Genomic DNA, 16,437 nt, shown 5'->3' with positions numbered 1-16,437 from the left:
TGTCAGTGGGGCCGGCCCCAGACGGTAGGCGTACACATGGGAACGCCTCCGTCTGGGCAGCCACCCCCCCGGCACGCCCACCAAAGGGGCGTGCTGTCACTCAACATAGACAGCACGCCCCCTTTGGTACGAGACCCGGAGCGACGGATTGCCCGTCGCTATCCGGGTCTCGCGCATGTGCACGATGCATGCGCTCTGGGCCACCATCGACCCGGTTGCGAGCGCTCAGGGTTCCAATCCGTATCAGACCCGTAATTTCCCCAGCGCCAACCTAGGATACTCCCGAGTCGGCGCCGTTCACACCAGAGCCGGGTCTGCAGAGACCCGGCTTTCCCGCTGTTGAAGTGGACGCTTGGAGATGACGTCATTACCAAGTGCCACTGAAGCCAGAAAATCAGCAGACATGCGTCGCGCTCCAGGTCATAGTGACACGGATCGCGCCATTTATACTGCGGGGTTTCACGGGTTATTCCCATGTAAGACTCTGCAAGTTACCTGGGTTGGATTGTCGGGTCACTCCACCCAGGGATCCAACCCTGTCCCCTTTCACACCAAGGAGCTACCCGGGTTATCCCTGCAATAAGCCGGGTTTTAGCTCTGGTGTAAAAGGGGTATTAGACTTCTGGTAATTACACATTTTTGGGTAACATTTATCTCCCAAAATAATTCAGCCATGGAACAACTTGGGGGATCTGCATTTGATAAAGAAATAAAAGGTTGCGCGTGTATGGTCAGCTTGGTGGTAGAATACTAAATAGCAGCCACAATTTATCATATGTTGGGCGATCGCAGGTCGCCACTTTGTGGAGCAGAAATAGATTTCCTCGCTTCCACTAAGGGTTAACGGAGAGCCGGGTGCGGGAGTAGTGCGGATTGAGAGCTGTGTGTCAGGGAAGATGAATCTGAGATACTAGGCAGGAGAGCGGTAAAAAGATTAAAGTCTTATTATTATTGGGTGTGTGTCTGTTCCCTGCTCCCCCCCCTCCTCTCCGTGACAGCTCAGTCATCATCTGTAAGAAATACCGGAGCGGGACATTATGATGGGAAACTCGATAAAGCGTCAGGGGGAGCCTCGCCTAACATCCATCACTGGGACGCCTGGAAAATTTCAGCTCGCTGCCGGCCGTGCAAATGTCTGTAATATATTTATTCTGATGTCGTAGTTTAGATGTTTTTATGAAATTGAAATATGTGTGTGTACGGAGGCTGGGGAACGAGCGCAAGCTGTGTATCGGCAGAACGCAATAACAATAAAAAATATCCAGCAGGATTGGGCAGAAGAGCTGACAACCTGCGAAATTCCACGACGGCCTGTGATAGAAATCAGACACATTAACCCTCAAAAGACTTTTCTTCTGCTGAATAAAGAAGTGGATTTAAACTTTCAAGTCATTTGTAGCCAACTGAGGGGGCGATTCAGATCCGCTCGCTAGGCTGCGTTCGCCCGTAGCCAGCTGATTTTCGCATTGTGTGAATACGTACACATCACAGTGCGCGTGCGTGAACCACTGCGAGAGATCGGGAAGTGTTCGCTCGCTGCGCATAGACTAGCCGCATAGACTGTCCAGCAGAGTGAGTGACGGGAGACAGTTTGTGGGTGGGAACAGGGGCAGGCCGCTAGACACGGGGGAGTGGAGGTGCGAACGCAGGCGTGCCTGAGCGTCTTAACGCCGTTTCAGTGGCGTGCATAATCAACAGGCAGCGTCATAGGACACGTCACCTGGCTGGTTTTTACACTGAAGTGCTCGCAGTGCTTGCGCAGGGTATGGTCAGCCTCAAGCGCTGTGATCACATCCGATGGTCCTCGATGTACCCATGGTTGCATACACTTCCTGGAGATGACGTGCGCAAGTGGGCGTCTGCATACACAGAGCGATCGCACGCCAAGACATAGTGGGCGTGCTAATGCCTCTGCGAGATTTGCATACGCTGGGTGCGTGCGAACGCATCTAACGAGCGGGTCTGAATCGAGCCCTGAATCCTTCCCGTCCCCCCAATTACCAAACTCCAGAGTACAAGATGCCCTGCGCCATCTTCAGAAGGCGGTTGTCACTATACTGGGAGCGTCTAGTGTTTTCAGCCTCCGTTAATTGAGAGGAGACAGAGGGCCTGATTCAGAGCCGGACACTATTTGCGTTCGCTCATAAAAAGGGGCTGGCTATTTAAATTAACCGTTCGCTCTTTGCGGTCTGTTCACGCCTCTATGTCTGAACGAGCGAACAAAACATGCGGTCGTTATTTTGAAAAAAACGCCCCCTGGCCGCTCGCATCATACATCATGTCCGCTATTTATTAGATTAATCGAGTACATCGAAAGGCGAATGAACTGCTCGCTATTCTTGTGGTTGGATTTTCCTACCGCAATCATGCGAGCAGTTCTGGCTATAAAATAACCCAGTGACGTGGTCAATGACTCTGCTGTATTAATTATGCACACCCATAAAACGCCCGTTTTGACCTTTAAGCACGCCTGCGATCTGATCTCCACTCCCCGTTTTCAAGCACCTTCCCCCGTTACCACCCACATACGCCTCATTCTGTCACTCAAAATAGCAGGCATTCGCTATTTAGCGAGCACACAATTTTCGACCACACTGACTGGTTCGTGCATGCGTATTACAATCCGTACGCATGCGCAGTTGTGCGAACATCGCTCGGAGCGAACGAGCGGCCGCTTACGAGCGGCTCTGAATGAAGCCCAGAGTTTGAGATAGGGATCATTGATCCTTATGCTGTAAGGAGAGTTTGTACATAGGCGTAAAAATATAAAACACCCAAGGGGAATGGGTACGGAATGGCAGTGGCCGGGATCGAGACGTTCAAAATCCAACGTCGGCAACCCAACAGGGTTAGGATACCGACACCCGTCAGCCGGTATTCTAACCTTCCTCATCTCCATACCCTAACCCTCCACGGTGCCTGAACCTAACCTCCCCCCCAAATCCCGCTACTTACCTTCAAGATTCCGGTGGGCGTGATGCCAGCGGCGGTATTCTGACTAGTGCTGGGATTCCGGCGCCTGCATCCCATGTGCCGGGATATTGAACGTATCCCCATCAAGGATGGCAAGGGCTTTTCTTTTTATCCCCTTCCGTCATTCAGCATAGTTCCCAATAATCCCTATTTTATACACTGCCTGTGGCGTATACAGCAGCTGCACCGAGCGATGGAATACCCGGCGGGTAAAACCATTTCCCGTTTACATTTCGAGGCCGAAGCGGAAAATGGGCAGAAAATTTCTCATCATAAAAATCAAACAAATAGAAAAAAAAGCGCATCCACACTCAGCATATATCTACCAATATACGGGGCGGTACAGAGCTTTAAATGTCCGCCGCGCGCGTCTCATCAGCGCGCATTTGCCGTCGCGTATGTACAATAGTAACATGTATACGTGGATTTCTGCAGTTTTGTATGAGCCTCGTTTTATTATAATTTTCTTTTCTTATAAAAGGTGTACGCCGCGCCATTCCAGGCTTTTAGAAGTGGAGATGTTGCCCATAGCAACCACATTTTAGCTATTATCTTCTAGAAGGTGCGAGATAATTGTTAAGTAGAATCCGATTGGTTGCTATGGGCAACATCTCAACTTAGTGTGTACGCCTTCCGCTGGTCTTACCCTCTGCCGCCGAGGACTGCGATGATTACACAAACCAATCAAATACCGCAGCAGAGGAACAGACGGCACCATTTTTTTTTTCTACTGTGCGTCTCGCCGCTCATTAAGCTGTAAAACGCAATTACTGCGCACTTCTCCAGCCAGGTTGGCTGGGAATAATGGGAAGCATCTCTGTAATAAAGACGTTTGCACTCTCCGCGTCTGACAACGATCTAATTATTCAGCAGTAAAATAAACTGTCCTACAACAAAGACAGCGACGCATTTACATAATAATAACGGCTCCGTGTTCCTGAGACACGTTATTTACAATGAGAGAAAACGCGGCTGACAGGGAAATTAAATCGCATTCTCCCCATCAGCGCTTCACCCCGGCGTCACGTCTCCAGTACACGTGTGTGCGATCAGAGGGCCTGATTCAGACCCGCTCGCTGAGTGCTCGCAAGCGGGTCGATGTTGGCCCAGTGCGCATGCGCGAGACCCGGATAGCGACCGGCAAACCGTCGCTCCGGGTCTCGTACCAAAGGGGGCGTGCTGTCAATGTTGAGTGACAGCACGCCCCCTTTGGTTGGCGTGCCGGGGGCGTGGCTGGCCAAACAGAGGCATTCTCATGTGAACGCCTACCGTCTGGGTCCGGCCCCACTGACATCACTAGTGATGTCAGTGGGAGGGATTTTGGCTCTGTTCGAGCCAAAATCACTCCAGGGCTTGCGGCAACGAGACCCTACCACAAGGGTCTCGTCGCAAGCCCGATGGTCGCGATGGTCTTGACCATTGCGACCATCATCATGGCCGCTCGCTACAGCTGTGGGTGGTCACCCACAGCTATACGAGCGACCAGGAGGCCGCTCTAAAAATCAAGAAGGACGGCCCTGATTCAGACCCGGACGCTATTTGCGGCCGCTCGCTTTCTAAAAGGGGCCGGATATTAAATTGAGCGCTCGCTCTTTGCGGTGTGAGGACGCCTCTATGTATGAGCGAGCGTCCGCTAAATGCGCTCGCTATTTTTTTCAAGATGCCCCTGTGTCGTTCGCAAATCACGTAATCTCCAGTTTTTATTAGATTAATCGGGAACATCGAACGGCATCTGAACTGCTCGCAGCACTTGAGGTAGGAATTACTTCCCGTAATCACTGCGAGCAGTTCAGGCTAAAAGACAACCAAGTGACGTGGTCGATGACGCTCCTTTGCTAATTATGCACTCCCATTAAACGCCCGTTTGACCGTTGGGCACGCCTGCGTTCACACAACCACTCCCCCGTTTTCAAGCACCTTCCCCCGTTACCACCCATAAACGGCGCATTCTGTCACTCAAAATAGCAGCCCCTCTGTGTTTTACGAGTGCACGATACCCGACTGCAATGACTGGTTTGCGCATGCGCATTGCGAACCATACGCATGCGCAGTTGTGCGGCCATCGCTCATGGGCGAGCGTGCGGACGCTTAAGAGCGGCTCTAAATCAGGCCCAGAGTTCTGAGGTCACCGCAGGACAGGCAGCGCACTGAGCGACTGCCCGGCCTGAGCGCGCTAAGCAGCGGAACTTCTTCGCCAGGCGCCATAATGGGTCCTAAGCCAGGAGTTAGAGCCAAACGCGGGGTTTTTATCCGAGAGGTTCTATATACAGACGATAGTTAATATTATGGTTTTAATACAAGAAATTCACGTAGACAAATGTTTCCATCGGATCGCTGTCACTTGCTGGGACGCAGCCCCTTCGGGGCTCAGACAGCCGACGTGATTAATGTGGTTGAGTTGACCTCGCTCAGAACCATCAGTTCTGCTATTAGGGAACAAGTCCCCATTTGTTCCTAATCCAATGCGCTGGCTGATCCAGTACAGGCCTACGGCGTCCAGACTGCGTGGGGCAGCAAATGGGGATAAACATCTTCTATCTTTAGGGTCGGTCAGGAAAATCGTGACCTTTGTTATGATTAATGAAGAATAAGATGCTCCTCGCGGGTGAAAAGTCACCAAAACGGTCGTAACAAGCGGCCAATTGTTCTAGGGCTATGGGTGGACCCTAGATCAGGACCTTAGCCCCCGAAGTCACCAATATTGTACGAGCGTCACTCAGCACTGGTCCCATCCGCCACCATAACGATTCTGCGCCTATGGATGTTGCAGCGTACCGTTACGTTTTCACGGCTGCGCTATTCTCACTGCAACCGTTATTCATGTATCTCCAACATACTCAGCAGAATCGCTCTACCACAGGCTCAAATATACCGGATGGAGAAAACCAACCGGGACACAGGAACATACAAATGCCACTAGCGATGATCCTAATAAAACCTGTACCCCAGGACCTGGCGAGAGCGCCAAGGTAATAACTATTCAGCAGTGGAGGTCTGTGTACCTGCTTCTGAATAATCCCCTTCATGGAGGGATACAGGACGTCATTCAGAGGCGGTCGAAGCGGCCGCACGGTCGTACGGGAAAAGGGGCCGGATATTCAAATGATTCCCTCGCAAGTTGCGTCCCCAAGTTCGGATCGGTAGTTGGCCGACCAAGGGGAGGAAGCGGCCGGAATTCAAAAAAATACGCCCCCTTCTCGTACGCATTGCACGTCATCTCCGGGCATATAAGGATTAATCGAGACCATTATCGGAACTGGTCGTAGAGCTTAAGGTTGACCATACCCTCTCTTAAGCTCTACGATCATGGGCCTGATTCAGACCCACTCGCGAGCGGCTGTCCGCTCGACGCAAGTGGGTCGATGTTATGGACTGAGCATGCGCACGACGGAGGGAGCTCCGTCGTGCGCATGCGCCAGACGCGACGAGCGAAGGAAAGTCCTTCGCTCGTTGTGTCTGATCAAAGGGGGCGTGCTGTCGATGTTGATTGACAGCACGCCCCCTTTGGTAAGCGTGCCGGTGGTGTGCCTCCCTGACGGGGGTGTTCCCACGGGAACGCCTCCCGTCAGAAGCCGGCCCACTGACATCACTAGTGATGTCAGTGGGAGTGATATTGGCTCTGATAGAGCCAAAATCACTCCGGAGCTTGCGGTTGAAAACCTCAACCGCAGGCTCCGGCTCGCAATTTCAATGGTCGCGATGGTCTCGACCATCGCGGCCATCAAAATGCACGCTCATATAGCCTGTGGGTGGTGACCCACAGCTATACGAGCGTCCAGAAGGACGCTCCATTTTCATGGAGGCCGGCCCTCATTCAGAGCGTGCGCTCTGCTCAGAGCGTACGGCTCTGAATGAGGGCCCATGTCAGTGTAAAAACCTCCCATGACACATGTGCCATGACGCTACTTTGTTAATTATACACTCCCATAATCCGTATGCGCTCCCATAAAACGCCGTTCGCATAATGAGGCACGCCTGCGTTCGGATCTCCACTCCCCCGTTTTCAAGCACCTTCCCCTGTTACCACCCACAAACGCCTCAATCTGTCACTCAAACTACCGACCTGGCTGTGTTCAAGGAGAGAGAAATTTCTGATCGTAGCGGCTAGTCTGCGCACGCGCATTGCGAACTTTACGCATGCGCAGTATAGCGAACATCGGTGGCGTACGACCGTGCGGCCGCTTCGACCGACTCTGAATGAGTTCCACAGTAACAGACGTGTGCTAAGCTGTAGACATTCATCCTTGGCATTCTGGTCCTGATTCAGAGCCGGACGCTCTGACAGAGCGCTCGCTCTGAATCAGGCCGTCCTTCTTGTTTTTTAGAGCGGCCTCCTGGCCGCTCGTATAGCTGTGGGTGACGACAGCTATGCGAGCGGGCAGGAAGATGGTCGCGATGGTCAAGACCATCGGACTTGCGACTAGACCATTGTGGTAGGGTCTCGTTGCCGCAAGCCCCAGAGAGATTTGGCTCTAACAGAGCCGAAATCTCTCCCACTGACCTCACTCGTGACGTCAGTGGGGCCGGCCCCAGACGGAGGCGTTCACATGGGAACGCCTCCGTTTGGGCAGCCACTCCCCCGGCCTGCCCACCAAAGGGGGAGTTCTGTCACTCAACATCAACAGCACGCCCCCTTTGGTACGAGACCCAGAGCATCGATTGCCAGTCGCTATCCGGCTCCGTCGTGCGCACTGGGCCACCATCGACCCGCTTGCGAGCACATAGCGCTCGCGAGCGGGTCTGAATCAGGCCCTCTGTGCCTTACAGACAGGAGAATGGAAGTGTATTTTTCCATGGTCAGAATGTATTCATGGCATAAAAGCAGTAAATGATATGGTCTGTGTATCTACAGCTCTCTATGGATTCCTGGCAGAGCACATTTTATTACTACACTGTCAGACAAGTTAGATGAACAGACAGACTGGGTCCTTCTTAGTGTTGTACATCAATGACTCCACCATCGATGGTCAAGGATTATAAACCACCAGAAAAAAAAAAAACCATTGAGCCATCAATAGTGTAACTGTGCTCATGCTTAGACGGCACCCACTCAAGTGCAGGCTGTGGCCATCACAAGCCATCAGGGCCCTGTCACCGATGTTCACCATCAGTGACCTCCTATCGATGGTGAAGCTAGTCCCCCAACGTCCACCACACCATCGATGGTCATTGGCCAACCTAGCGCTTCCTGCCATTGGTCGTCTACATTTAAAGACAGATTCGTGCACGATCTGACAGTTCTGAGAACATGTATGTACACATTTCATGAAGCTGCACGTTGCTAGAAACGACCGGCGTGACCCTATCCCCAAAGATATTCACAGCAATCAGCAGAAGCCAGAAGCTTGGGGTACACAGCGCACATCTATTACAATACACAGAAAATGTATCAGATTTCATACTTTAAACCGTAACAAAAAATTCAGAATTTATTGAAACACCTAATAAGGACACGTGTACCTTGTGGTGTTACAATGTTACTCAGTAACACACCTTTCACTGTAACATCCCTGTCGCTGAATGAGTGACAGAGGCGCGTAGGGGGTGGTCAGCACTGAAATTTGCGCTGGGGGGGAAGCAGACCGTGTCCGCCATAAAGTATCCCACCATAACTCGCCCCCGATGTATAATGAGAACATGGCGATTGATGCACTTTATTCAGAAAAGGTTTTATTTTTACACAAAACCACCGACCTTCTAGCGAGTGCATGTTTTTCTCCTTCGCCGCCTCGTAGACACTGGAGAACTCGTCGCCGAGGTTAGGATCCGCTCCCGCCTGCAGCAAGGACTTGACGATACTGCGAGGAATAAAAACAGGGCTGTGAGGGGATATACTGATACGACACCACACGCTGCCTATAGATGGGGAGGATTACATGACATCACTGAGGAATTGCCTTCACGGGAGAAAGGGGCACTGTCTGAAAGAGCTTACAATCTAAACGAGGCCATTGGGGACATACGCAGTTATACAGTATAGCAGGGGTGGACAACCTTTTTTTTGATACACTGTACATAACATTATTTATTGGCCCGTGCAGGCCACACCCCCTCCATGTGATGTCACATGGGGCGGGGGCCACAATCACCGTTGATTACAGCAATGCCCGGATCATCCTGAGGATGCTCCAGGAAGCTGTAAGGGCAGCGGTGTGACTGCATTCTAGGCCCCGATAGCCAGATGAGGCTAGTAGAAAAAAGCTCTGAGGGCCAGACCCAATCATTCCGAGGGCCTTATACGACCCCCGGGCCTGAGGTTCCCCATCCCAGCAGTATAGGAAGGAAATGAAAGCACAGATGGGTATAATTCTGCATTGTGTCCACAGGACAGGAGGTATAATTACGGCTTTGGGAGGACAGGAGGACCGAACCCAGCACAAATAAACCACTTGGGCCCCCACAAGGAAACCTAGGGGGTAAAGTTGCTAAAGTGAGAGTTTTTAGAAGTGGAGATGTTGCCCATAGCAACCAATCCGATTCTAGTTATCTTCTAGAAGGTGCTAGTTCAATGTTAAGTAGAATCTGATTGGTTGCTATGGGCAATGGACCTCATTCAGAGCCGCTCGCAAAAAGCAAGCGCTCCCTCGCTCTGAATGAGGGCGGACGTTTTTGTTTGTTCTTTTTTAGCCGGCCTTCTGGCCGCTCGCTAAGCTGTGGGTGACCACGCACAGCTTTTGCAAGCGGCCATGTGATTGTCGCGGCTATCGGGTTTTGGACGAGACCCTTGTGGTAGGGTCTCGTTCCGGCAAGCCCCAAGTGATGTCAGTAGGGCCGCCCACAAACGGCAGGCGTTCCTCGGGAACGCCTCCGTTTGGTCAGCCGGCCCCCCCTCCCCGCCTACAAAACGGGGCGAGCTGTCGATCAACATCGACAGCCACCCCGTTTTGTTGCGATACCCGGAGCGAGTGATTTCTCGCTCGCGTGCGCACTGCCCGGCCATCGACCCGCTTGCGAGTGGGTCTGAATCAGGCCCAATATCTCCACTTCTAAAAACTCTCACTTTAGTACATATACCCCCTAGAGTGAACAATTAAAGGTCGGGAAGGAAGTGGTGGGAACGGGACAAAACAGGTTTATAAAGGTGACCGGATAATGAACATTTGCGTATTGATAATTATTGGCAATGTAAGGGATTGGGTCTATAGCGTAACAGCACAGCCAGCACTCACTCTCATCCCAGCAGTAAGCAGAATAATATTACAGTATACGGAGGTACAGGGTAACCTGCCGCCTTCCCAGCTGATGGCTAATTACAGCGGCACTAAGTAAAATCTGTACAGGAGATGTCGTGTCGTACGTGTCCCCTGACGTCAGTAATTCAGCATTTCCAGGAACACGTCACACAACAACATAGTACATAGAGCCGGTGTATAAACAGGTTTGTGATGCGCGTCCCGGGGGGGCGACCACACTACAGGACACAGGGTCACTTCCTCCAAACAATACAGATCCCAGGCTTCACTCTCCTCTCCGTCTAATTACACACAATAAACAGATTTACACAGCGTACAGAGACACGCGATTAGACACCGCGGACAGCGCTGGCCGCCTTCGATCCGCTGGTCACCCCAATAACGCAGCAATAAACTGCTCGCAGTGTATTGTCAGGCTCCGATTCGGGAATTAAAGGGAATAATGAGACCTTTCCACATAAACGGGTGTGAAACCTGCTGGATCGGGGTATTGATCGGCACTAAACATTCATGGCCGAGGGACAACAATGGGGGCGAGGAGCGGGCAAAGGTCACGTATAGGAGTGAGTGCAGCAGGTGGGTGCGGGGGACCCTGGATACTTTGCTAGGGGCACACACCTTACCCTGTCTGGCAGATGGGGCCACTCAACCAAGATCCCTAAACAGAGGGACAACCGTGTGTGACCGCGGCTCCAGGCGTCTCGTCGTAGGGAGTAACCTCTATCTCTCTCCGATTAATGTAACGCCTACGCCAGGGGTCTGATATATGTACTAAATGCTGTAAATAGGAAATATTACACACACCTCAGTATACAGAAGCTTAGACAGGGAACCATTGCGGAATTATGGGGCGGGCATGGGCGCAAAGACTGACGGGAATATCCTAATATCAGGAGGAACCTGCAACACGCAACACTTGTACACGGATTGTCTCATCAGCAATGTCACAACGCACAGGTTCCTTTCACTGGGGGAATGTACACGGTCCAAAAATATCTGTAAATAACTTTTACACAGGGATTCCCATCTCTGACCAACACACTCTGCGCACAGGTGACTTCCTAATAATAGCCGCCTACGTAATAATCCTAAGTGCCTCCAGTGCGAGGTTACACGGGGACCGGGAAACGACGGCAGCTATGTGACATTTAGGCTCAGATACAGCACAATAGGCAGAAGTTCAAGGCTTATACAAGTCGTTCGGGTGTGAAGGAAACCCCCACTCCCCCTCCCCCCCCCCCCCCCCAGCAGGAGGCTGCCATGACACCGAAAACAGACGCTCCTGTATTAACCTGTAAAGTGTCCAGGACACGGGCTCAGGGCCTGATTCAGACCCGGACGGTATCTGGAATGCGTTCGCTATTGCCGATGGTTACTTATCTGCGCGTGCGCGAACTACACTGTGCGATCACAGATCCCTCGCTCGCCCAGCACAGCCAGCCCAGCAGAGTGGGTGGTAACAGGGGCAGTCCAGTAAAAACGGTGGGCTGGATTTGCGAACGCAGACGTGCCTGGGTGTTCCAACGCAGTTTTTTAAGGCGTGTATAATTAACAGGCAGCGTCATAGTACACGTCACTTGCCTTTTTTTTTAGACTGATTTCCTCGCAATGCTGGCGGTAGGGTAAAGCTACCTCAACCGCTGCGTTCACATCCGATGGTGCGCGATGTACCAATGTTTTAATACACTTCCTGGAGATGACGTGGTGCTGCTGGGCGGCTCTGCCTGTGCGATTGGGCGTACGCTCAGACAAAGTGGCCGCTCACTAAGACATGGTGGGCATGCTTATGCCTTGGCGAGCGTTCGCTTCCCTTGGCGTCACTTTGACAAATTTGCATACTCATCGTGCAGGCGTACGCTCATAGCGACCGGGTCTGAATCAGGCCCTCAGTCAGCAAACCGAACAGCAACATCTTCTACAGCAGGTACATAGATGGCCACCTCAGCGTTAGATAATGGTAGGGGCACAAACCGATGATTAAATATCCCATGTTCAGGCAGAAATATCTCCCATAAAACACGGCCCTTAGTTCTCCTATAACGCTGCCGTGGATATGGTAGGAACCGCTCTTGCGATTCACGTCAGGCGATTATACTGCGGATTTCTCTCTCAATAATAAAACTACATCTGGGCAAGAAGGCGAACGCACGCTGCGACATAACTCCTAATTCATCCAGAATAAATGCGTTTAGCATTACCACAGCGCACACCTCACCGACACACACACACGGGTGGGCTAGAGGTATAGACCAGTCCTGATCTGGAGACCCCCAGATACTGGAGAGTGAAGGTTACGCCCTTCTCGCCCTGTTCACTCCTGTTCCGCTCCGGTGCTCAGCTGGAAGAGTCAACATCCTTCACAGCCCAGCGCTGGGCATTGTCTCCAGGCTCTCGCCACTGAGCACAGTAACAGGACGGCCACATTGACATGAAAGTAAAACAAACACGGGGGGGGGGGGGGGGGGGGGGGCTGTAGAAAGCCTCTTATGGGCCGACCTTGAAGGGGTCTCATGGCATTGAGCTTGTCATGACATCTTGTCAAAAACCCGCGCCACACACGAACTCGGCACATGGGGACCCGGGCCACGCCGCTCGAGAGCGGATATCCACCTATTGTCCCGCCGGCCGTAATCCTGTGTTGTCCCAAGTCATTAGGGCCCTTTCTGTCATTTATGAACTTGCGACGCCGCCGAGTGCACGGGACAAACATCAAAAGTCGCCAGAGCGAAGTGTTCAAAGCTCGCGGACAAATTGGATTTCTCTTGGCACGACTCATTGGATCTGGTCGGGGGGCCGTCAAACTTTTCCAGGTGACTCTTGTTAGCTTTAGGAGAAGGGAGAGCTGATCACCCTGGGAACACGTTATATGAGGAGGGGGAGGACAATGCGTATTTGGTAAGTCGACATTGCATCTAGCAATAATAAAGACACCTGGATCACCCCCCCAGTGATACTGTATCAGTCACGTCAGCAAATATATCACAGTCTACCTCTGACCACCTCCCCATCAGAGAGCCCCCCGAGGACCACGCAGACCTTACGTCTCCATCATTATATATAAATAAAATGATTCCTGCTTACGTTTTATCAATACAACATAACAGCAATCTATGAACCTATGTATTTTATATATGACATTCACCCTTGTCAGAGACACTTACTGCTGCAGCCTCCACTGTGCACTGGTGACGGGCAGCCTCTAACTGCGCACCGCTGACGGGCAGCCTCTAACTGCGCACCGCTGACGGGCAGCCTCTAACTGCGCAGCGCTGACGGGCAGCCTCTAACTGCGCAGCGCTGACGGGCAGCCTCTAACTGCGCAGCGCTGACGGGCAGCCTCTAACTGCGCAGCGCTGACGGGCAGCCTCTAACTGCGCAGCGCTGACGGGCAGCCTCTAACTGCGCAGCGCTGACGGGCAGCCTCTAACTGCGCAGCGCTGACGGGCAGCCTCTAACTGCGCAGCGCTGACGGGCAGCCTCTAACTGCGCAGCGCTGACGGGCAGCCTCTAACTGCGCAGCGCTGACGGGCAGCCTCTAACTGCGCAGCGCTGACGGGCAGCCTCTAACTGCGCAGCGCTGACGGGCAGCCTCTAACTGCGCAGCGCTGACGGGCAGCCTCTAACTGCGCAGCGCTGACAGGCAGCCTCTAATTGCGCAGCGCTGACAGGCAGCCTCTAATTGCGCAGCGCTGACAGGCAGCCTCTAATTGCGCAGCGCTGACAGGCAGCCTCTAATTGCGCAGCGCTGACAGGCAGCCTCTAATTGCGCATGAAGCCTCAGAATGAAGATACAGGGGAGCCTGTGGACGAAGCTACTGAACATACCTCCGGTTTCTCCCAATCGCTGCCACCATGAGAGGGGTCCACCCGAGTTTGTGCCGTGAATTGGGGTCCACTTTTTCCTGCAGTAACCTGGAACAGAAAGGTCTTTATTAACCGTTTGCAATCTGGGCCAGGTTACAGATTAGAGGAGAGAATGTACCACTAGGTCTGGGTAACATCCCACCTGTTCCACCCCAGACTATCCCAATGTAGCCACAGACAAACCACACATAATACCCGGACGTTGCTGGAAGGGACATTACAATCCCCGTATTCTCCTCTGTTCCTACGGTGCAAGTCCCAACTCCAGTACTAAATCCTTCATACGGGTAATAATCCCCCCAGCGACAGCCACACTTCCCAGCGCTGTGCACCGTTCCCTGAGATGCCTGATAGGTGGGTTCACAGGTTACACTGCACAGCACATTACAGTGTATGATAGATATTATAAATACATAGTAATGGATGAACAATTTCACCCCAGCCCAGATTATATCAGAGACACAAACTACATTCACCATCAGTCAGTGACCGGCAATACTGGCCTAAAGCCCCTAAGCTCAGGCTCCAGCAGGCGAGACGCCCGCCGGAACATTATTGGGCGTAGTGTTCATTCTAGCACCCTGCACCTGTCACAACACGTACAGTTCCTGTCTGGGGTGTCGCTCTCTGCTCTGGTGCTTCTAGCACGCTCAGCTGATGCAACAACCTGCCGAGATACAGACCAGAGTGTGCTAGAAGCACCAGAGAGCGACACCCTAGGCAGGATAGAGGAACTGCACGTGTTGTGACAGGTGCAGGGTGCTAGAATGAACACTAGGGCATGTTGGTAAGATGGGATGTTTGTACTTACTATAAATCCTCCCAGTAGAGGACACTGGACGTGCTGGGGTACAGACTGCGGTGGCACCTCCAAATACTCCCCCCTAACTTGGAAGCCCTGTGGGAAGCTCTGCGTTCTTATAACACAGCCCCGAGGTCAGAAACATGGAGTATAGGACAAAGAGCGTAAAGGGAAATAGTTTAGTGTCAGAGAAGAGGATTTAATATACAGAGGGCCTGATTCAGAGCCGGACGCTATTTGCGCTCGCTCGTTCAAAAAAAGGGGCCGGATATTTAAATTGAGCGCTCGCTCTTTGCGGTCTGTTGACGCCTCTATGTCTGAGCGAGCGTCCAAAACATGCGCTCGCTATTTTGTAAAGACGCCCCCTGGCCGCTCGCATCCTACGTCATCTCCGCTATTTATTTGATTAATCGAGTACACCGAAAGGCGTCTGAACTGCTCGCAGTGCTTGTGGTAGGATTTTCCTACCGCAATCATGTGAACAGAGACAACCAAGTGACGTGGCCGATGACGCTGCTTTGTTAATTATGTACACCCTTAAAACGCCCGTTTTGACTGTTTGGCACGCCTGCGTTCGGATCACCACTCCCCGTTTTCAAGCACCTTCCCCTGCTACCACCCACAAACGCCTCATCCTGTCACTCAAATTAGCAGGCACTCGCTATTTGGCGAGCGCTCGATTTCCGACCGCACTGACTGGTTGGCGCATGCGCATTACGACCCATACGCATGCGCAGTTGTGCGAACATCGCTCAGAGCGAACGAGTGGCCGCTTACGAGCGGCTCTGAATCAGGCCCAGAGTCCAAAGATCCCATCTCCTGTCATCCATGGGGAGCTCTAGACCCACTGGGGATATCCCAAAGCTGTCAGTAAAGGAAGGGGTGCTCCACAGTAGCAGAGTCTAGAACCTTTCCTGCAAACCGGATGCAAAAATATTTGTAGTATTTACAGATCGTGCACACAGAAGAGCAAGAGGCCGCCCCGCACAGCTTATCACCCATCCCGCGCTCTTAAAGAGGCCCCAACAGATCTGGTGGAAAGTGCTCCACGTTGTCCTGCCCCAATGCACCTCTGATGAGCCACAGAAGTAATCCACCTGGCAAAAGGTCTGGACAGACGCAAGCCAACTTTTCTGTTGGACATCATAATGGACCAAAAGGTCACCCATTCTGCGCAATTCTCTCACGGACATTAGGTCCGCAGTGCCCTTACAGCACCCAGAAAGGAAAGAGACCTCTTCCTCTGCAGACCTCTCCCCCTCTGAGGCAGAGATCATAATGTTCAGGTTTGGTCCTTAGAACAGTCACGTCTTCATGGGAGAGGAGAATGGAGACCCACGAGGCAGAGCCACCAGCTCAGAAACTCTGCCTGATGTGGATATAACGAACAGAAGGCACCTTTATCCCACCAAATCCAATGGCTGGAAAGAAGGGTGCTGGGAGGCAGATAGCCCAGGCTGAGATCCAGAGGAGCTACTGGAGGCTACACAGTATATCTTCCTGAAGGTGGTCTGCGCGAGTGTGGATCATTAGGTCTACAGTAAAAATGTAGACAATGTCTGGGTAGACAATGTAAGTAAAGCTCCGTACACAGAGCGATGAGAC

The 16,437-nt window shown here is 52.2% G+C and overlaps 1 protein-coding gene across 1 annotated transcript in view; it reads right to left on the bottom strand.

Annotated features, from left to right (window-relative positions):
- CLPB (ClpB family mitochondrial disaggregase) overlaps positions 1-16,437 on the bottom strand; it is a 125,501-nt gene that overhangs the window by 90,337 nt on the left and 18,727 nt on the right. The window contains exons 3-4 of the mRNA XM_088463790.1: positions 13,992-14,078; positions 8,668-8,771 (exon numbers count right to left, since the gene is read on the bottom strand). Coding sequence (XP_088319916.1) covers positions 8,668-8,771; positions 13,992-14,078 — 191 coding nt within the window. The remainder of the gene's footprint in view (positions 1-8,667; positions 8,772-13,991; positions 14,079-16,437) is intronic.

This window comes from Taudactylus pleione, unplaced genomic scaffold (assembly GCF_031769625.1).
Source record: "Taudactylus pleione unplaced genomic scaffold, aTauple2 ptg001449l, whole genome shotgun sequence".
Lineage (NCBI taxonomy): Eukaryota > Metazoa > Chordata > Amphibia > Anura > Myobatrachidae > Taudactylus > Taudactylus pleione.
The sequence above is the reverse complement of the archived record's forward strand: the minus strand, read 5'-3'. Positions and strand labels throughout refer to the sequence as shown.